Source organism: Doryrhamphus excisus, chromosome 14 (assembly GCF_030265055.1).
Source record: "Doryrhamphus excisus isolate RoL2022-K1 chromosome 14, RoL_Dexc_1.0, whole genome shotgun sequence".
Lineage (NCBI taxonomy): Eukaryota > Metazoa > Chordata > Actinopteri > Syngnathiformes > Syngnathidae > Doryrhamphus > Doryrhamphus excisus.
Genome location: NC_080479.1, coordinates 16,035,881 through 16,059,291, shown reverse-complemented (window position 1 = coordinate 16,059,291; position 23,411 = coordinate 16,035,881). Strand labels below are relative to the sequence as shown.

Below are 23,411 nucleotides of genomic sequence, written 5' to 3'. Positions count from 1 at the left end.
GTGTTCGATAAGAATGTAAATAACATACTTGACAGAAAGGAGGAAGTGAAAGAGCGTGGAGGCGGGGTACACCCTGGACTGGTGGCCAGCCAATCACAGGGCACATATAGACAAACAACCATTCACACTCACATTCATACCTATGGACAATTTGGAGTCGCTAATTAGCCTAGCATGTTTTTGGAATGTGGGAGGAAACCGGAATTCATTCATTCATTCATTTTCTACCGCTTTTCCTCACGAGGGTCGCGGGGGGTGCTGGAGCCTATCCCAGCTGTCTTCGGGCGAGAGGCGGGGTACACCCTGGACTGGTCGCCAGCCAATCACAGGGCACATATAGACAAACAACCATTCACACTCACATTCATACCTATGGACAATTTGGAGTCGCCAATTAACCTAGCATGTTTTTGGAATGTGGGAGGAAACCGGAATACCCGGAGAAAACCCACGCAATGCACGGGGAGAACATGCAAACTCCACACAGAGAGTGGAATTGAACTCTGGTCTAACCACGCACTAACCACGTTCTATGCCGCATGTCCTCCAATGAACTGTTTTTCTCAGACACAATGCAGAATGGGAAACTTCAAAACTCATATTGGTACTTCTTTGTATATTTTGAGGTACACCTTTGGAGTGTTAAGTTCCTGTGTGATGAGTTTAGTGTTTTTTGGCAAGCATAAACATGGCTAAATAAACTAATAGACATGTCTATAGACTTAGACATGTTTTCGGAATGTGGGAGGAAACTGGAGTACCCGGAGAAAACCCACGCATGCACGAGGAGAACATGCAAACTCCACACAAGAGATGGCAGAGAGTGGAATCAAACTCGGGTCTCCAAGCTGTGTGGCCTGCGCACTAACCACTTTCTATGCCGCATGTCCTCCAATGAACTGCTTTGCTCAGACACAATGCAGAATGGGATACTTCAAAACTCATATTGGTACTTCTTTGTATATTTTCAGGTACACCTTTGGAGTGTTAAGTTACTGTGTGATGAGTTTAGTGTTTTTTTGCAAGCGTAAACATGGCTAAATAAACTAATAGACTTAGACATGTTGTTTTCTATAATAGACCGGAGTACCCGGAAAAAACCTACGCATGCACGAGGAGAACATGCAAACTCCACACACAGAGATGGCCGAGGGTGGAATTGAACCCTGGTCTCCTTGCTGTCATGCCTGTGTGCTAACCACTCCTCCACCGTGCAGCCTTAATGTCCAACATATGTCTTCATAAATGAACAAAGTAACAATCTGCTGAACTGTCACTTTTTACAACACAGGGATCATTAATTACACCCTCATTAGACATTGGGTAATTAGTAAAGAATGCCTGTAAAAGATGGTGAATAGTCAAGTCTAATGTGTTCAACTTTTACCCACGCAATGTCATTCAAGAAAGGCGACAAGCACAGGAGGCAAATACTGCTGTGTTTGCTTTATTCCAGCAGCTCAACTCAAAGTCCACAACATGACATGACTCCTCCCCTTTATGTCAGGAAGAGAGTGCACATAGTTGAGTTCTGCAACCAGCAACCGTAGTGTGGTTGGTAAGTGCTTTGGCTGAAGACACGACAGTTACATGGGACAAAGTCCTGCAAAGACTGATTGAAAGTTACAGCCATTATGAATTTATATGATATTGCTGTGGATAACAAATTTTTCTTGTTTTACCAATGGTAGTGTATGTTATGTGGTACCATAACAAGTCCTTACAGGCATAGGGTTAGGGATCTTTTACCGATTTGTTTAAAAAAAATTAATTAATTTTTATGTTTATGTACATTTTTGACAAGCAAGTTGAACTTTTGAAAAGTAATTAACTGATTTTTTTTCATAATTAACTCATTCAATCCAAGCCATTTTTCAAAATTCAACAAGATTAGCGACTCCAAATTGTCCATAGGTATGAATGTGAGTGTGAATGGTTGTTTGTCTATATGTGCCCTGTGATTGGCTGGCCACCAGTCCAGGGTGTACCTGGTCTACTACCTCTTGCCCAAAAGACAGCTGGGATAGGCTCCAGCACCCCCCGCGACCCTCGTGAGGAAAAGCGGTAGAAAATGAATGAATGAATGAATGTTTATGTACATTTTTGACAAGCAAGTTGAACTGAAAAGTAACTAACTGATTTTTTTTCATAATTAACTCATATAATCCAAGGCATTTTTCAAAATTCAACAAGATTAGACTCCCGCCTTTTATCAAAAAACAACCTTTTTCTGTTCTTTAGTATGAGCAGTAGAACATAGGTACGTATATAACCAACTAAAAATTGTTTTTTTTTTACATCAAAATAACAATTTATTTACAATTATAACACCATGAACTTGTTATAGTTTTGATATTTTTAACTACACTGCCTTTTTGCTATCCAGTGTGTTTTTAACATGCAAATGAGCCATGTCGGGCTGCACGGTGGTCGAGTGGTTAGCACACAGACCTCACAGCAAAAAGACCAGGGTTCAATTCCAGCCTCGACCATCTATGTGTGGAGTTTGCATGCGTGGGTTTTTTCCGGTTTCCTCCCACATTCCAAAAAAAAAAAACATGCTAGGTTAATTAGCGACTCCAAATTATTGTCCATAGGTACAATGTGAGTGTGAATGGTTGTTTGTCTATATGTGCCCTGTGATTGGCTTGCCACCAGTGTACCAGGGTGTAATCCCGCCTCTCCCCCAGAAGACAGCTGGGATAGGCTCCAGCACCCCTCCCCCCCCCGCAACCCTCATGAGGAAAAAGTGGTAGAAAATGAATGAATTAATTAATGTTGGACATTAAACATGTCAATCATGTGATTTCTCCGAGCCAATCAGAGCAGAACCATAATAAAGTCATAGCAAAATCTAGTCAAATTTATTGGATTTGTTTGCAATTATAACATTGAGAAAAGGTTACTTAAGTAAATTAAGTACAATATTTGCATTTGTACATATTTCCATGCCTACCTTGGAGCTTATTATGTTATCAGAAACTAACCGCACCCTCCGCTGGGTGCTGTCATGATGGCGACCATCTTTCAAGACATACAGAATATTGTGTTCTATGGCTATACAAACATGGAACCTATCAAAAAAACCTATCTTATTTATGTAAGAATATGGGATTTTGAAAGAAATTAAATAAACCATGGAAGTTGCCAGATATCATCTCTTAAGTTATTTATGTTATCATCATTATATCTGTCCAAACATATACCAGGCATTAAAATGTATCAGTGAAGACACAAGTGTGGTCTAATAATTTTTTTTAACTGCAGGTAAGTTTCAGGAAAATATCAGTTTCCGACTAAAATGGGAGAAAAACAGTTTTTTGTTAAAAGATACATTTAAAGCAAAATTCTTTACTAAACACCAACATAAACAAATACTGGGTTGTATTACATTAAAATAATAATTTTATTTACAAATATGATACTATGAAGTTACAATTTCAACTGTAGTAGGTGTGTTCACACGTGTGTTCGAATGTGTTCAAATGTCCACACAATACGCAACCTTCTGCACGCTACACTCAAAATATACAAAGTACCACCAATATGAGTTGGAACGTGGTTAGTGCGTGGTTAGACCAGAGTTCAATTCCACTCTCTGTGTGGAGTTTGCATGTTCTCCCCATGCATTGCGTGGGTTTTCTCCGGGTACTCCGGTTTCCTCCCACATTCCAAAAACATGCTAGGTTAATTAGCGACTCCAAATTGTCCATAGGTATGAATGTGAGTGTGAATGGTTGTTTGTCTATATGTGCCCTGTGATTGGCTGGCCACCAGTCCAGCGTGTACCCCACCTCCACGTTCTTCCACTTCCTCCTTTCTGTCAAGTATGTTATTTACATTCTTATGGAACGCACTTCTGCCACCTTGTGGACATTTTTATGGCTTAAAACTGCTCTAAAAGTGACATCTATTAGTGTGCGGTTGCATCATCACCTCTTTTTGAAAAAGCAAAAAAAAAAATGTCAAAGACATATAAATGCAAATATGGGATTGATGTTGTGTTGTGATTGCAGAAGAATTTGATACGGTGGAGAATGGCATGAATGAATGAGCCATGCCTTCCGCCGCCTTGTGGCCATTTTTATGGGTTAAAACTGCATAACAGTTTGTGATGACTCACCATAACGTCTTGCCCTCCTCCTGCTTCTTCTACACTCAGGTGTTCATCTGAGCCCTTCAGTTTCCTCACCTAAAAACCACAGACAAAACAACAAACATTAAGACGAGTATAGAAAAACATGATTTTGAGTAACTGCAAAGAGGTATTATTATCTTAGCTGGAGCCTATCCCAGCTGTCTTGGGGCGAGAGGCGGGGTTTAATGTAATACAACCCAGTATGTTTTTATGTTGGTGTTTAGTGAAAATTATGCTTTAAATGTATCTTTTAATAAAAAAAAAAATTCTCCCATTTTAGTCGGAAACTGTTATTTTCCTGAAACTTACCTGCAGTTAAAAAAATGATTAGACCACACTTGTTTCTTCACTTTAATGCCTGATACATTTTAATGCCTGGTATATGTTTGGACAGATATAATGATGATAACATTAATAACTGAAGAGATGATATCTGGCAACTTCCATGGTTTATTTAATTTTAATAAGTTAAATAAGAGTGGGACAATATCGGCATATTGGTTTTCCGCAGAAAAATCAATATCGGACAATATGGGCCATGTTTTGGATACCCTTGAAAAAACTCAGTCTAGTCACTTTTTCCACTAAATCAAGGGTGTCCAAGGCATGCCCCAGGGGCCATTTGTGGTCCGCAGCGACCTACGGCACATTTGAATAATACAATTAAAAAAGAAAACAACGCCAAAAAAAAGCTGAGAATTTAGCAAGAAAGTATATATATTTGTTGATAATAATAATATAATAATTAATATAATTATTACTATTATTACTTCAACACAATAGGTGAAAAGCACACTTCTTTTTAGTAAGCATACATGAAATGAAAATTTAGCGAGAAAGTATATATGTGTTGATAATAATAATAATATAATAATAATAATAATAATAATTACTACTGTGATGATTATATAATTAATTATTACTATTACTACTTCAACACAATAGGTGAAAAGCACACTTTTTAGTAAGCATACATGAAATGAAAATTTAGAAAGTATATATGTGTTGATAATAATAATATAATATAATGAATATAATATAATTAATATAATAATAATTACTACTATAATTATATAATTAATTATTGCTATTACTACTTCAACACAAAAGGTGAAAAGCACACTTCTTTTTTAGTAAGCATACATGAAATGAAAATTTAGCAAGAAAGTATATATGTGTTGATAATAGTAATATAATTAATATGATAATATTAATATAATAATTATAATAATAATTACTACTATAATTATTACTATTACTACTTCAACACAACGCACACTTCTTTTTAGTAAGCATACATGAAATGAAAATTTAGCAAGAAAGTATATATGTGTTGATAATATAATATAATATAATATACTATAATATAATATACTATAATATACTATAATATAATATAATATAATAGAATATAATAGAATAGAATAGAATAGAATAGAATAGAATAATGATTACTACTATAATTATTATAGAATTAATTATTACTATTACTACTTCAACACAAAAGGTGAAAAGCACACTTATTTTTAGCGAGCATACATTAGGATTGGATTTTAAGTGTATTATGGAAATAACGATGATATTAATATCTTCTACTTAAAGCAATCGAACGCTTTGCTTGTTGCCGACGTTGCAGTAAGATGAAGCAGCCATAGGACGTTTCAAAGGCGACTAGGGACACTCTGTCCTTCACTAAAGTGTTTTCATGGGATGCCGCTTGGCTTCCTATGTATTGTACTGTGCATTGATATCATTGATATTTCATTTCATTGAATGGCACAACTTCATGATTGTATCTTTGTGTAGTATTCTTTTAAAAAAGGTGACAAGTGGATTGCATTAATAAGTGTAAAAGAGATGCAAAAAGGGCTTTAGAGCATGATGCAAAACAGCAATAGAGCATTGCTGTTCAGTTTCATCGCAACTTCAATTTGCACTTTGGGGAATTTGTGACTGTGCAGTGACCAGAAAACTGTTCAACTTATGAACCTGACCAGAACTGACAAGAAGACAGAAGAGGCAGAACAGGAATCCTCCATGGAAATGGTTTTCTCGAAAAAGACAAGGGCTATGTTGTTTTTTAGTAGCACTGTTTTTTTTGTTGTTTTTTTTTTACCTTTGCGCTGCCGTCAGAATGTCGCCTGGCACACGCTTGGAGCTGAGTGATCCAAAACCGCTGCTCTTTGGCATCAGAAGCTGCAAAGAGATAACGTAACAAAAAGATAAATGACAATAGATCAATATGTCGTTCGTAAGTCTTCACATCCATTCATTCTATTCGATTTTATAATTTTTTATTGATTTATATTTTAAAATTTATAATTATAATATTTATATCTCAAAATCATTGCTGCACAGAGGTCGAGTGGTTAACACGCAGGCCTCGCAGCTAGGAGACCCGGGTTCAATTCCACCCTCGGCTATCTCTGTGTGGAGTTTGCATGTTCTCTCCATGCGTGCCCACATTCCAAAAACATGCTAGGTTAATTAGCGACTCCAAATTGTCCATAGGTATGAATGTGAGTGTGAATGGTTGTTTGTCTATATGTGCCCTGTGATTGGCTGGCAACCAGTCCAGGGTGATACTCTCTCACCCGAAGACAGCTGGGATAGGCTCCAGCATTTTCCACTATGCTATTTAAACAAATTTGCAGCAGCAATGATTGACAAAAATGCAGTATAATTTACTAAAATGTACAAAATATTTAATAATTTTTCAATAAATTTAATAATTTTAGGGGAAATTCCTATAAATTCTGAACATAAGGGTGATTATTTTAGTGGTTTTTTTATGTTAGTGTTTTTCGGTTAACGTCCAAAATTGCTGCAAAATTGTTGCCTAGGTTTGCGTACATCAATACATTGCGTGAGTCCAACTGTATTCTTGTGTATTTTTAATCACAAAAAGTATTTTTTTCCGATCACTACACAAAAATGCTAACAAGTTTTTTATCGTTTCACAATTGATAGATTTACACGTACTTTCACTGACGACACTGAAGACAAAGACTAGATGTGATCTTGGCAGCAAGATCAACATGGCCACCACCTGCTTGTTTTGCTATGAGTTATTTATGAATTCTAATGTGTTTCTTACCGCAAGTCTCCGATTTTCTTTTGATTACAGCCTCAAAATAACCTAAAGAAAGTTGCACGTTTTCATCGAATTAATTAAATAAGTCATAGCCGAATACTAAAAGCAATACATATCGTTAATAATAATTATCGGACCACGTTATATATTACTAGTATTCTGACTGTGCATGTAATGGTAATGGTTTTATTTCATTTGAACATGCATCAGATTACAATTGAATGCATCACATAATCAGTTCACAGTTCCACATGTCCAAAAGGAGTAGGAAGAAGCAAAGCTTATTAAATCCTACCCCTCCATCTGGTACTTTTACAATCAGTAACTGTTACATTTGTTCACTTCCTGCTTTCATAATATAGTTTAAGTGTTTATTTTTTTTATTATTAATTTATTTATTTTCTATTTTATTTTTGTTTTTTATTTCTTTTTTGTTTGTTTTTTAAAAAAAATGTTGTTTTTTTTTATAATTTTATTTTTTGTCACGTACCGAAGTACGAGGTGATGTGACCATCCAATGACATAATGGGTACCATAGTAAGTGTCAATATAGTGATATATATAGCACATCATGACTGGTTCAAGACTGTGTTCCGGCATATAGTATTTACATATATAAAATGTGCCGTTTTCCTTTCTGTCCAACATCTTACTAAAGCTCTTATGAGAACAGAACGATCCAGCGCATCCTAGCAGAACACAAACAACCCAGCGGCCTGCCACAGAGGTGTCAATCATATCTATGCACTATTGCACCTGAATCCCTTGACGGTTTTTGTTCTTAACGCAGGGAAACGGATGAGAAATCAACCTCCGTGAGAAAAAGAGGTGAGTATACCTTGCCACATAAGGATCATTACCTGAGGGATCAGGTAAGGAAGTGAGGAAGTCCCTTTAGTTTTACCAGCCATTAAAATGAATCAATAAACTGAAGGAACAAGGGTGGTCTAATCATTTTTCTATGACTGTAAACAATACAAAAAAAAGGTTGTTTTTGCGCTATTTTACAATTTTCACATTTGGAACTACACTGTGTGCACGCATGCGTACATGAGTTAAAATTTGCCTACTCCGCAAAAAACAAACAAACATATACATATACATATTTTACGTTCGGGTTTAAAAAGTGTAAACATGTGTTTAATTTTTCGACCCTGTATTGAGTTGTGGTCTCTGAGAAACCTTTTTAGATTTTCCAGTATCTGTACCTATTCCAGCTGTATTTCCTTTGATTTGTGCTTCCTGACAAAACGGTTTGTTTTCATTTATTTCACCCACAGCTCACCTCAGGGCGTGATTGGTCACACACCCAAAGTGCTTCTTAACTATGAACCATATAAGGAAGTCCCTTTGTGATGTCACAAAAGAACAGTTTTGCCACGCCTTTTCAAACAGAGCGTTTTGAGCCATAATTTAAAAAACTTAAATTATATCAGGATTAAAATTAAAAAACTTAAATTATATTAAAATTACAAAAACTAAAATTAAAAAATTAAAATTTAAATATATATCACTATATTGACACTACGATACCCATTATGTCATTGGATGGTCATATCACCTCGTACTTCGGTACGGGACAAAAATTGAATTGAGTGTAAAGGTGACTATAGGGGTGTTATTTTATGTCTAGGAAGCTCGAAAAGTGTTAAAAACCATATATAAAAGGTTGTAAACAAAATTAAAATTAAAATTAAAATTAAAATTAAAATTAAAATTAAAATTAAAATTAAAATTAAAATTAAAATTAAAATTAAAATTAAAATTAAAATTAAAATTAAAATTAAAACAAAAAAACAAACTTAAATTATATTAGGAAAGCAGGAAGTGAACAAATGTAACAGTTACTGATTATAAAAGTACCAGATGGAGTATATTATGTCGACTATATTGAGTAATAGGTGCGTAAAGGTGACTATAGGGGTGTTATTTTATGTCTAGGAAGCTCTAATAGTGTTAAAAACCATATATAAAAGGTTGTAAACAGATTTAAAATTAAAATTAAAATTAAAATTAAAATTAAAATTAAAATTAAAATTAAAATTAAAATTAAAATTAAAATTAAAATTAAAATTAAAATTAAAATAAAAATAAAAATAAAAATAAAAATAAAAATAAAAATAAAAATAAAAATAAAAATAAAATAAAAATAAAAATAAAAATAAAAATAAAAATAAAAATAAAAATAAAAATAAAAATAAAAATAAAAATAAAAATAAAAATAAAAATAAAAATAAAAATAAAAATAAAAATAAAAATAAAAATAAAAATGAGACATGAGTTTGAGGGAAGAGCTCTTGCCTATATTTGCATCAGTAATGAAGTGTTGGGCACAATTTGAATTTGGCTTACGCTCATCGCCTATGTCTCGCCATCAGTTAAACGTAAGCTTAAAGCGGTCTAGCATCTCATTTTGCTGACGTGCCTGATAAGACGAGTCATGATTGAAAATGAAATGGCACAAAGGGCAGCCCACATGAAAAAAAAATAAAATACACATGCCCGCAAAACTGGAAAATGACTCGTGTGGCTGAACCTCGGAGGTTCCGCTCTGCCCCTGCAAGCTCGGATTTCCGAGGGTTCCCATGGTAACCAATACCAGATCCGAACACACTGGCTAATCTTCATCGCTGCACATGTGAGCTACTTAAGTTTCCTGCTGTTTGAGCAAATACTTCATGGCGGCTTTTGTATCTGCTGCAAAAATAAGACCTATCAAAGATTAGTTTTTTGTCTCTGGCCGCTAGTCTCTTTCCACGAGATAGCTCCCCCGTGACGAACGAAGCCGTGGAAATGGAAAGAATTCGGCCTGCGTGAGACTCTTGCCGACCTTTCCTCGGTGGGATCATTGATTCCCCTTAGCTCGATACACACGAACCGCTGAGTTATTCAGGGAATATAGGCCAAGTTGTTCTTGTTCTGAAATCCCCCCCCAAGACTAAAAGGGGACAGACTGTAGTAATAGTCGAAAAAGGCAAAAGGGGAAAGAAAAAAAAAGCCCTTGTCTGCTTACAGGTAGACTAATGTTATTTACAGAGTGTAAACCAGGGGTCTCAAACTCAATTTACTTGGGGGGCCACTGGAGCTCGGGTCTGGGTGAGACTGGGCCGCATCAAAAAAAAACGCATTTATTAAAAACAAAAAAAATTAAAATTAAAATTAAAATTAAAATTAAAATTAAAATTAAAATTAAAATTAAAATTAAAATTAAAATTAAAATTAAAATTAAAATTAAAATTAAAATTAAAATTAAAATTAAAATTAAAATTAAAATTAAAATTATTTAACTTAACTTATATTAGGATAAATTAAAATAAAAAAATACAAAAAAACTTTATATTAGGAAAGCAGGAAGTGAACAAATGTAACAGTTACTGATTGTAAAAGTACCAGATGGAGGGGTAGGATTTAATAAACTTTGCTTCTTCCTACTCCTTTTGGACATGTGGAACTGTGAACTGATTATGTGATGCATTCAATTGTAATCTGATGCATGTTCAAATGAAATAAAACCATTACCATTACCAAATACTGGTATGAGATGTCTACTGTATATATTATGTCGACTATATTGAGTAACAGGAGTGTAAAGGTGACTATAGGGGTGTTATTTTATGTCTAGGAAGCTCTAATAGTGTTAAAAACCATGTATAAAAGGTTGTAAACAGATTTAAAATTAAAATTAAAATTAAAATTAATTAACTTAACATATTAGGATAAATTATAATTAAAACAATTTAAAAAAACCTAACTCTATGAACAAATGTAACAGTTACTGATTGTAAAAGTACCAGATGGAGGGGTAGGATTTAATAAGCTTTGCTTCTTCCTACTCCTTTTGGACATGTGGAACTGTGAACTGATTATGGGATGCATTCAATTGTAATCTGACGCATGTTCAAATGAAATAAAACCATTACCATTACCAAATATTGGTATGAGATGTCTACTGTATATATTATGTCGACTATATTGAGTAATAGGAGTGTAAAGGTGACTATAGGGGTGTTATATTATGTCTAGGAAGCTCTAATAGTGTTAAAAACCATGTATAAAAGGTTGTAAACAGATTTAAAATTAAAATTAAAATTAAAATTAAAGGAACTGTGAACCGATTATGTGATGCACTCAATTGTAATCTGATGCATGTTCAAATGAAATTAAACCATTACCATGACTATTACATATTGCAGTACTTGTCCACAGTGTTCATCACAAGACATTAGTTTGAGGGAAGAGCTCTTGCCTATATTTGCATCAGTAATGAAGTGTTGGGCAATATCTCTACTATAACCTGAGAGAAACACTAAATATGAATTCATAAATTAAACTTGAACAATTGGACCCATGCATTGGTCTACTGTCTATAAGTGTCCGAGTGTCTCCTAAACAAAAGGACTCTGAGGTTATTGAGCACAAACTAACTAATTAACTAACCTCTGAGTTTATACAGCTCCCCATTGGCCGAGTTGACAATGAACATGTGAGGAGCCTCGTCACTCACAGTCACCGTGGCGCCGATCAAGGGGAGGGATCCCCGTGGCTTCTGACTCCTTCCCTGCTCATTGACAAAATACAGCAACAGTCCCAAATCTGGATCTAATACGAAGTATCTGCAAAAAAGAGACAGAGAAGGACATAACAGGGCAGGAAAAACAAGAATAAAATCTATAATTTAATGCTATGTCATCCACATCCACATTTTCTGACTGTAAACTGACCACTTTTGAGGGCTAGTGAGTGAACACAAACATTACAAACAATATATGTGGTCACTTTTCAGTCCCCAAATACCAGAAAACTCCTCAAAAATGCCAGAAAAAGTCACTAAATTTGCTTTAGAGAACATGAAGTAATTCCAATTTTTTTCCAATTTGCAACTTGCGCAGCATGTATTTCAATGGGAAAGATGCATGGCGAGCTTTTGTAAAATTCTACCCCCTTGTGGCTGTAACTGCACCAAACATGATCTTTTCTATTGTGCAGTTGCATCATCACCTTTTTGTCTTGGTAAATATACAATTTTTATACATAAAAGACATATAAATAGTGTACGTCATTAGGAGTGAGTGGTCAGATTGGGAAAGAAAATGTGAAAATACGTCGTTGGTTGGGCTGCACGGCGGTCGTTTGGTTAGCGCGCAGACCTCACAGCTAGGAGACCCGAGTTCAATTCCACCTTCAGCCATCTCTGTGTGGAGTTTGCATGTTCTCCCCGTGCATGCGTGGGTTTTCTCCGGGTACTCCGGTTTCCTCCCACATTCCAAAAAAACATGCTAGGTTAATTAGCGACTCCAAATTGTCCATAGGTATGAATGTGAGTGTGAATGGTTGTTTGTCTATATGTGCCCTGTGATTGGCTGGCCACCAGTCCAGGGTGTACCCCGCCTCTCGCCCCGAAGACAGCTGGGATAGGCTCCAGCACCCCCCGCGACCCTCGTGAGGATAAGCAGTAGAAAATGAATGAATGAATATTTCGATTAAGACTGGACAGTCCGATGTTCCTCAAGAAAAGAGGTTCCTTCAAGATGTCTTTCAATGGTAAGTAGCTTTAGCATTTTAGCATTTTATACAACATCAATAACATCTAACCTTGGGGAAGGGCGGGGGCAGCAGAGCTTGGGGGACGGCAGAGAGTAAATCTTGCCTACAGACATGCCCATATAAGGAAGGCGGCTCCTCTGTGACATCACAAAGGAACAGTTCTACCACGCCTTTTAAAACAGAGCGTTTTGATCCATTCCAAACCCCCAAAGTCCTGTCATTGGCTGGCCATCAGTCCAGAGTGTACCCCGCTTCTCGCCCGAAGACAGCTGGGATAGGCTCCAGCACCCCCCTACAACCCTTGTGAGGATAAGCGGTAGAAAATGAATGAATGAATGAATGAACATTTTCAGAACGTTAAGACCAATTCTGATATTTCGCCAAATAGTATATAAAAATTCTCATCATCCCAAACTGCACAACTTGAATATTTCTCATTGTTCTGGAGAGAGAGAGAGAGAGAGAGAGAGAGGATATGGAAAACTGCCACCATATAAAAATTGATCCCTATTAACAGTCTTGTCAGTCTATCAGAACAGAACGTGATTTATGTCTGCCTCAGCAAACCAGCAGAATATCTGCCTGAGTCAGATACTGTCCATAGAGTCTAATCCCATGTTCAGTCAGCAATGCGGGGGGGGTCTTCTACTGTTGACCCCTCCAGGCGGTCTTGCCATCGCAGCTGAACAACAGTGAAGCCTTTTAACATGATGGATGATGCTGGATAATAAACCGCCGGCCATATGTTCAGCCTTACGTGTTTTAACAGAGCTGAAAATGCTGACCTATGAGGCACGGCGGGCTTTGTGTAACCTAAATGTCTGACCTTTACAAATAAGGAACAAAACCTTAAAAAAATAAAAAATAAAACATGGTAATTACAGGAATTACTTTGGTGATATACTAATGATCACAATTTTAAGAGCGATTGAAATTGCGAAAATTGAAACTTCGGGTTGTTCAGGGGCGTCAAACGGAAACTTAATTTTAATTTTTATGCTTATTAAATCCTACCCCTCCATCTAGTACTTTTACAATCAGTAACTGTTACATTTGTTCACTTCCTGCTTTCATAATATAGTTTGTTTTTTAAATTTTAATTTTTATCCTAATATAATTTAAGTTTGTTAGGGATTTTAATTTTAATTTTAATTTTAATTTTAATATGTATATATATAATATAATAATATAGTTTAAGTTGTTTTTTTATTTTGTTTTTTGTTTGGTTATTTTTTATGTTTTTTGTTTTTTTTGTTTTATATTTTTATTATTTTTTTAATTTATTTTTTTTATTTTTAAATTTAATTTTTTTTATTACTATTTGTGTTTTGGTTTATTTTTATTTGTACTCCGGTTTCCTCCCACATTCCAAAAACATGCTATGTTAATTGGTAATGGTAATGGTTTAATTTCATTTGAACATGCATCAGATTACAATTGAATGCATCACATAATCAGCTCACAGTTCCACATGTCCAAAAGGAGTAGGAAGAAGCAAAGCTTATTAAATCCTACCCCTCCATCTGGTACTTTTACAATCAGTAACTGTTACATTTGTTCACTTCCTGCTTTCCAAAATACAGTTTAAGGTTTTTTTTGTTTGTTTTTTTTAAATAATGTACCTCGTACCGAAGTAGGAGGTGATATGAGCATCCAATGACATAATGTGTACCATAGTAAGTGTCAATATAGTGATATATATAGCACATCATGACTGGTTCAAGACTCTTTATCCTTGTATTTAGCAAACATCAACTGCTTGTATTGTTTCTTGAATTGGCTCACCATTGCTAGATAAACTGTCTACCATTAAATAAGCTGAACAAGGTGCCGCTGAACATTTTCATGATCACCATCATAACCCGAATCACATGCTCCTTGATGCAACGCACCACACACCTGAAAACGACTCAAACATCATTTCCATCACCTGTAAGAAGGTAGGTCTCACTGCAGCTCCCAATTCCCTCAACTCACACCTTCAATCAGAGCTACCATGCAGTCGTATGAGTCATGCCTCAAAATGTAACACCCCCAACACATAACACACACTCGTTTGACAGCATGGGGCGGAGGGGGGGGTCTAAATCAGAAGGTCTAAATTTAGAACCATGGAGGAACCACTATGGATTTACATGCTATCTACAGCAGAGGGGTTGTGGATGCTGTTAATAACGTCACAAACCTGGATTGATTTGGTGGATGGATATACAAGAATTTGGTTAGTTCCGTTCGGCAAAAAAAGGCGGTGTAACACCAAAGACGACGAAACGGGCAGGAAGTGTTTGTGGTCGTCTATTCCGCTCGGTAGTTCAGCTGAAATTGTGCAAAAAGGGAGGATCTTATGCAAATACTGAAGCAGCAAACGGTGGACAATTAAAAAATCATGCTAACATAAAAAAAAAAAAAAAAAACTTTACCTGACCTAAAACACAAGTATAAGGCATTTAGAAGATGCATTTAAATATGTTGGGATGATATGTAGTATTCTACACTGGTCACTAGGTGTCAGTAATGCTCACCAGTTTCGCACAACATTGTATTGTAATACATATCTACAAGAGAGGAGAAATATGATCTCAGGGAAGAACTACATTTGAAAAATTAAAATTAAAATTAAAACTGTATATATTATGTCGACTATATTGAGTAATAGGAGTGTAAAGGTGACTATAGGGGTGTTATTTTATGTCTAGGAAGCTCTAATAGTGTTAAAAACCATATGTAGAAGGTTGTAAACAAAATTAAAATTAAAATTAAAATTAAAATTAAAATTAAAATTAAAATTAAAATTAAAATTAAAATTAAAATTAAAATTAAAATTAAAATTAAAATTAAAATTAAAATTAAAATTAAAATTAAAATTAAAATTAAAATTAAAATTAAAATTAAAATTAGGAAAGCAGGAAGTGAACAAATGTAACAGTTACTGATTGAAAAAGTACCAGATGGAGGGGTAGAATTTAATAAGCTTTGCTTCTTCCTACTCCTTTTGGACATGTGGAACTGTGAAAATTAAAATTAAAATTACAAACATACTAACTGCAACATACTAACTCCTTATTTCTAAAATCACAAATACTTCAACTTGCTGATATAGTTCATCTTCAAACAGCTAAAATAATGCATAAGGCTAAAAAATAACCAATTAGCTAAATATGTCATCCAATACTTGTCTACAAGAGAGGAGAAATATGATCTCAGGGAAGAAGTACATTTGAAACACTTATATATGCCAGGACTACGTTAAAAAGCCATAGCATTTCAGTATGTGGAATCAAACTATGGAATGGATTGAGTAAGGACCTCAAACAACTTGGCATCAGATGCCCCCCCACCCCCACCCCACGCCCTAACAAATTATTATTCTACATTATCTTTTTTCTCCCAGAGCACTGTGTTATCACACTTTGCATTCATCAGTGACTCCATCCACACTGCTCGAATGAAAACAAACACTTTTCACTTTCATCTCTCATTCTCACACTGTAACATACAATGCTATTATCAGTCATACCACAATAACGGTCCAAGTCATAAGCAAAAAAATAAAAATAAAAAAAAAAGGAATATGGCTCCAATACGACCATGCGCATCACCTACACAACATTATCAACATTTCACGCTGACAGAAAGGCCACCTACACAGCAGCATATTTAGCTCCACTCAGGTCCTGCTTCTCAGCACCGGCGTGCACAACATGTACTGGTACTTGAAACCAATACTGACAATAACTGCAATTACCCCCCCCCCCCCCCCCCCCAACACTCCCACTCCTATTTCAGTCACTTCAATTATTGCTACATATCTTGTGGAGAATTCACAATAAAAAGATTTTAGAACGTTTAAATCGTGAAAAGCCTTTAAAAGTGAAACTAACCTTGGTTAGCGGCATTAGTTCCATCCAGAAGGTCCGACTCTAACCAAAACGAACTTTAACCAATTAAAGTTCCCCACAAGATCAAATGTAAAAAAAAAGAAAGAAAGAAAGAAAGACTAGCCTTTAAAAGTGAAACTAACCTTGGTTAGCGTCATTAGTTCCATCCAGAAGGTCCGACTCTAACCAAAACGAACTTTAACCAATTAAAGTTCCCCACACGATCAAATGTAAAAAAAAAAAAGAAAGAAAGAAAGAAGGACTAGCCTTTAAAAGTGAAACTAACCTTGGTTAGCGTCATTAGTTCCATCCAGAAGGTCCGACTCTAACCAAAACGAACTTTAACCAATTAAAGTTCCCCACACAATCAAATGTAAAAAAAAAAAAAAAGAAAGAAAGACTAGCCTTTAAAAGTGAAACTAACCTTGGTTAGCGTCATTAGTTCCATCCAGAAGGTCCGACTCTAACCAAAACGAACTTTAACCAATTAAAGTTCCCCACAAGATCAAATGTAAAAAAAAAAGAAAGAAAGAAAGACTAGCCTTTAAAAGTGAAACTAACCTTGGTTAGCGTCATTAGTTCCATCCAGAAGGTCCGACTCTAACCAAAACGAACTTTAACCAATTAAAGTTCCCCACACGATCAAATGTAAAAAAAAAAAAAAAAAGAAAGACTAGCCTTTAAAAGTGAAACTAACCTTGGTTAGCGTCATTAGTTCCATCCAGAAGGTCCGACTCTAACCAAAACGAACTTTAACCAATTAAAGTTCCCCACACGATCAAATGTAAAAAAAAAAGAAAGAAAGACTAGCCTTTAAAAGTGAAACTAACCTTGGTTAGCGTCATTAGTTCCATCCAGAAGGTCCGACTCTAACCAAAACGAACTTTAACCAATTAAAGTTCCCCACACGATCAAATGTAAAAAAAAAAGAAAGAAAGACTAGCCTTTAAAAGTGAAACTAACCTTGGTTAGCGTCATTAGTTCCATCCAGAAGGTCCGACTCTAACCAAAACGAACTTTAACCAATTAAAGTTCCCCACACGATCAAATGTAAAAAAAAAAAAAAAAAAGTGGTGTTGATGTCACTGCCACATTGCGTCACAATCATGTCTCTAAATGACTCAAAGATGTACACTATACGTCTTTTTTTTTTTGCACAAAGAGGTGATGATGCAACTCCACAGTAGAAGAGAGCATGTTTGGTGTGGTTTTAAACTGAAAAAAAAAAACAGTCACACGGTGGCAGAAGATTAGTTGAATTGCTTATGTGAAAATTAGCAATAGTTTCATTGTGTTATATTTATAAAAATATATTTTTTTTCATGTAAAACAACATTTTTTTTAGTTGTGGTATCGTTTTTTAGACATTTTGGCTACATTTGTTTTAAAGTTAAAATTATGCTTGAAATGTACTGTATCCTTTCACAAAAATACTTTTTCTATCCCGTTTTTTGTTGGGAACTGTTATTTTCCTGAAACTTACCTATGTTCTACTGCTGATTACTAAAGAACGGAAAATGTTAGAAAGAAAAAAACAATTTCTGATGAAAGATGAGAGTCTAATCTTTCTTTTGGTATATACAATGTCTACTTAACCTAAATAAATATAATATAAACAACGCACAAAAAAATGTGCCTTTGAAGGAGGAAACCCTGACAAAACACCTGGTTATCATCATCAGTTCCATCCAGAAGGTCCGACTCTAACCAAAACGAACTTTAACCAATCAAATTATCCCACACAAATGTAAATCCAATTAATTAGTTGAATGGTTGTTTGTCTATATGTGCTTATCTACATAAGCAATAGTTGAATTGCTTAGGTGAAAATTAGCAATAGTTTCATTGTGTTATACTTATAAAAAAATATATTTTTTCATGTAAAACAACCATTTTTTTTTAGTTATGTTGTGGTATTGTTGCTTAGACATTTGTGTTAAAGTGAAAGTTATGTATTGTGTCTTTTCAAAAAATGCCTTTCTTTTAATCCCTTTTTTGTTGGGAACTGTTATTTTCCTGAAACTTACCCATGTTCTACTGCTGATTACTACAGAACGGAAAATGTTAGAAAGAAAAAAAAAAATTCTGATGAAAGATGAGAGTCTAATCTTTCTTTTGGTATATACAATGTCTACTTACCCTAAATAAATATAATATAAACAACGCACAAAAAAACAGTGCCTTTGAAGGAGGAAACCCTGACAAAACACCTTAAAGCCTGGCACATCGGCGTCTTTAAAGAATTTAACGCGTGTACGTTTCAGTTTATGCTACACATAACCAAAGTATATATTCCATTTTTGACTTTTTTGTTACTTTCGTCATAACCGCCACTGAACTCGCAGTTGTCACTCAGTTAAAGGAACAGGGAAGTGACTAGACAGAACACTGATCACAATCAAAGGGCCAAGACAAACATAACGAAAAATAAAGAAGTGGCACACAGACACCTAGAAGACCCACATGTCCAGAACCCGACCAATGCTCACATACTATTCATATCTATATGTATGTATTGTGCAAAACTAAGAAAGAAAAAGCATTGAATGAGAAAGCACCAAATGAATACAGACCCATTATCCACTAGAGATTTTAGAAAGAAGATAATAACGTTGTTTGACGTGTTTGATGTACCCACTGGCCGGTATCGGACTGTGGAGCAGTGGTTTTTTGGACCCCTGTTCTAAAGCAAGGGTTCTCAAACGCTTTATGAAAATGGAATTAGGCATAATCTATGGCAGAGGTTCCTAAACTTTGCACAGTTTTTTTTAAAAACATAACTCATTCAATACCAAAGATGGATTTTTGGTGTTAGGGGGGTTAGAGTTGGGGGTTAGTGTTAGGGAGTTAGTATTATTATGTAAATTGCTAATTACTTCAAAGTGTATAAGTCTTTGTGAGTCATGTTGTTTTGCTTCTTTGAAACCTGATGATGTCCTGATGATGAATATCCGGTTCGGTTTTGTTCAATTTTGTTCAAAGTGTCAAAATAAATCAATTGGTTCAAATTAGTCAATGTCATTGTATGGTCATATCACCTCGTACTTCGGTACGTGACAAAAAAATTAAAAATTAAAAAAAAAAATTAACTGTATTAGGAAAGCAGGAAGAGAACAAATGTAACAGTTACTGATTGTAAAAGTACCAGATGGAGGGGTAGGATTTAATAAGCTTTGCTTCTTCCTACTCCTTTTGGACATGTGGAACTGTGAACTGATTATGGGATGCATTCAATTGTAATCTGATGCATGTTCAAATAAAATAAAACCATTACCATTACCAAATAACATAGCATGTTTTTGGAATGTGGGAGAAAACCGGAGTACAAAAATATAAAAATAAAAATAGTAGTAAAAATAAAAATAAAATAAAATAAAATTAAAATAAAACAAAATAAAACAAAACAAAACAAAAAACAAAACAAAAAACAAAACAAAAAACAACTTAATCTATATTAGGAAAGCAGGAAGTGAACAAATGTAACAGTTACTGATTGTAAAAGTACCAGATGGAGGGGTAGGATTTAATAAGCTTTGCTTCTTCCTACTCCTTTTGGACATGTGGAACTGTGAACTGATTATGGGATGCACTCAATTGTAATCTGAAATGACATTAAACCATTACCATTACTAAATGAATTAAAATACAATTACAAGGCATGCAGAAGACACATTCAAATATGTAAACAATATGCGGTATTCTACAGTACTCCAACTAAAAGCCTAAAAGTAGTAAGTAAAACTAATTATGATGAACTGATTATGGGATGCACTCAATTGTAATCTGATGCATGTTCAAATTAAATAAATAAAACAAAATTTAACATAATGACAACAATTCTATTATTATTTACAGCGCAAAAAAAAATGTTGCGGACAACCAAACCTAGTGACCCCTAGTTTAAAAATCCCTGTTTTGAAGTCACCAGTTCTCATGCGGTCTCATTAAAACCCAAAGGGATTAGACTCCTTGTCACCGGGTGTACGGATGTAGTTTTTTTAGTATGCGTAGTATCATGAATGCACACCATGTTCCAACATTGGTTCTATTGATGCTGTGCCGTTACAATAACTAACCTCCATTATCATTTATTAAATTATTGCACTCACGAGAAGCATCAGTGGTTTACCAGCTAGTACCTCTGCTTGCGCTTTAAAATATTAGCTACTCATGGTTACAATGTTTAAACATTGACGTTACTATGCTCAGTACTATCAGTACTGTAAATTTGTGTTGCCTTTTTGAGTAGAAAAACTAGTTCTAGTCCAATATGGGCACATTCTGCTTAAACAAATAGTTCATTCATTCATTTTCTACCGCTTTTCCTCACGAGGGTCGCGGGGGGTGCTGAAGCCTATCCCAGCTGTCTTTGGGCGAGAGGCGGGGTACACCCTGGACTGGTCGCCAGCCAATCACAGGGCACATATAGACAAACAACCATTCACACTCACATTCATACCTATGGACAATTTGGAGTCGCTAATTAACCTAGCATGTTTTTTTTTGGAATGTGGGAGGAAAACCGGAGTACCCGGAGAAAACCCACGCATGCACGGGGAGAACATGCAAACTCCACGCAGAGATGGCCGAGGGTGGAATTGAACCCTGGTCTCCTAGCTGTGAGGTTTGCGCGCTAACCACTCGTCCGCCGTGCAGCCCCCCAACCAGAACCAAAAAAATAAATAAAAATAAATATAGTAGTAAAAATAAATAGTAATAAAAATAGTAATAGTAATAAAAATAACATAAAATAAAATAAAAATAACCTCCATTATCATTTATTAAATTATTGCATTCACGAGAAGCAGCAGTGGTTTACCTGCTACTACCTCTGCTTGCGCTTTAAAATATTAGCCACTCATGTTTACCATGTTTAAACATTGACGTTACTATGCTCAGTACTACCAGTACTGTAAATTTGTGTTGCGTGTTTGAGTAGAAAAACTAGTTCTAGTCCAATACTGGCACATTTTGCTTAAACAAATAGTTAGAACTTTTTATTTTGGGGTATAATATCACCAAAGTATGAAGTACAACAAAGTGATATTGTCAGTTATGTAATCAATTGTGTATTGTTAACAACTGTGTGTATTGTAGTCCTTTATCATGTGCAAGAGTGGCTTTAATTACCTGCCAATCCCCTCCCCTTCAAAGTAAAAGTGCAACGTGGACAATTCCACTTAAGAAAAACAAGCAGCCATTGATAAAAAAAAAAAAAAAGTGAGGAAAAAAAACTAAGTTCGATACCTGTTCTGCCATCCTTGGATCAGGTTGGTGTATTTGCTTAGAACTCCTTCCAGCTGTATCCTGCGACCCTGCTGCTGCTGCAAATTGGTGCTGCTCCCCAGCAAAGCCCCCCGGCCGCCTACTGCTCCGACGGAGCCGCAGTGGGCGCCGGAGCCCGGGCTTTGTAACCCCGTCCGGACGGGCTTTCTCGACGATGAGTTCCCTCGATCCGAAGAGGAAGAAGAGTTGCTTCTGTTGTTGGTGCCTGGATGTGGACTGCAGAGCGTCTTGTCCATGCTGGCGACGGGACAGCTGAGAGGAGGAAGAGGAGGGGATGGAAGGGAAGGAGGGGGGGAGGGGGGGGAAGGTTTTCACCAACACATTGAAGTGGAAATTGAAACGGCGTCGACTGGAAGCTCGGGATTTGTCGTGACCGCGCCGTGACGTGGATACGAATGTCCACGGCTGCGTAGAAAAGCTGACATGTTCCTCGGTTTTGTGTAGCTCTCTCGTCTCTGCAGTGAAGCACAAGAGTCTGAACTATACAGCGTTGTTGGTGGGGGAAAGCCACGCCCACTATTGGGATTGGTACCGCCCCCCCCCCGGAAATGACTCCAGCCTTGTGATACACATCATCATACGAAAATGTCATTACTGGCACACTTCTACTGGGAAAAAAAACACTGGTGGGCGATAATATAATTATTTATAATACAATTAATTCTTATTTAATTTATTATTTTTAATTTATAAAACAATTAATTATTTTTTAATTTATCATTTTTAGGAAAAGCGGTAGAAAATGAAATTATTATTTAATTTCTTGTTTTTAATTTATAATACAATTAATTATTATTGAATTTCTTGTTTTTAATTTATAATACAATTAATTATTATATAATTTATTATTTTTTATTGATAATACAATTAATTATTATTTAATTAATTAATAATATATACAATAGACATCTCATACTATCAATATTTGGTAATGGTAACAGTTTTATTTAATTTGAACATGCATCAGATTACAATTAAGTGCATCCCATAATCAGTTCACAGTTCCACATGTCCAAAAGGAGTAGGAAGAAGCAAAGCTTATTAAATCCTACCCCTCCGTCTGGTACTTTTACAATCAGTAACTGTTACATTTGTTCACTTCCTGCTTTCCTAATATAATTTAGTTTTTTTAATTAATTAATTAATTTTAATTAATTTAATTAATTAATTTTAATTTTAATTTTAATTTTAATTTTAATTTTAATTTTAATTTTAATTTTAATTTTAATTTTAATTTTAATTTTAATTTTAATTTTACAATCAGTAACTATTACATTTGTTCACTTCCTGCTTTCTTTCCTAATATATATATATATATATTTTTAATTTTAATTTTATCCTAATATAATATCAGTTTGTTTTTTTATTGAAAAAAAATATTTTTATTTTTATTTTTATTTTTATTTTTATTTTTATTTTTATTTTTATTTTTATTTTTATTTTTATTTTTATTTTTATTTTTATTTTTATT

At 35.0% G+C, this 23,411-nt stretch overlaps 1 protein-coding gene across 2 annotated transcripts in view; it reads right to left on the bottom strand.

Annotated features, from left to right (window-relative positions):
* Positions 1-22,441, bottom strand: part of LOC131101348 (oxysterol-binding protein-related protein 10) — a 95,928-nt gene extending 73,487 nt beyond the window's left edge. For both annotated transcript variants that reach the window (XM_058046356.1, XM_058046357.1), the window contains exons 1-4: positions 21,902-22,441; positions 11,670-11,845; positions 6,255-6,334; positions 4,124-4,192 (exon numbers count right to left, since the gene is read on the bottom strand). In XM_058046356.1, the coding sequence (XP_057902339.1) occupies positions 4,124-4,192; positions 6,255-6,334; positions 11,670-11,845; positions 21,902-22,176 (600 nt within the window). In that variant the 5' untranslated portion in view covers positions 22,177-22,441. The remainder of the gene's footprint in view (positions 1-4,123; positions 4,193-6,254; positions 6,335-11,669; positions 11,846-21,901) is intronic.
* Positions 22,442-23,411: the final 970 nt, after the last annotated feature.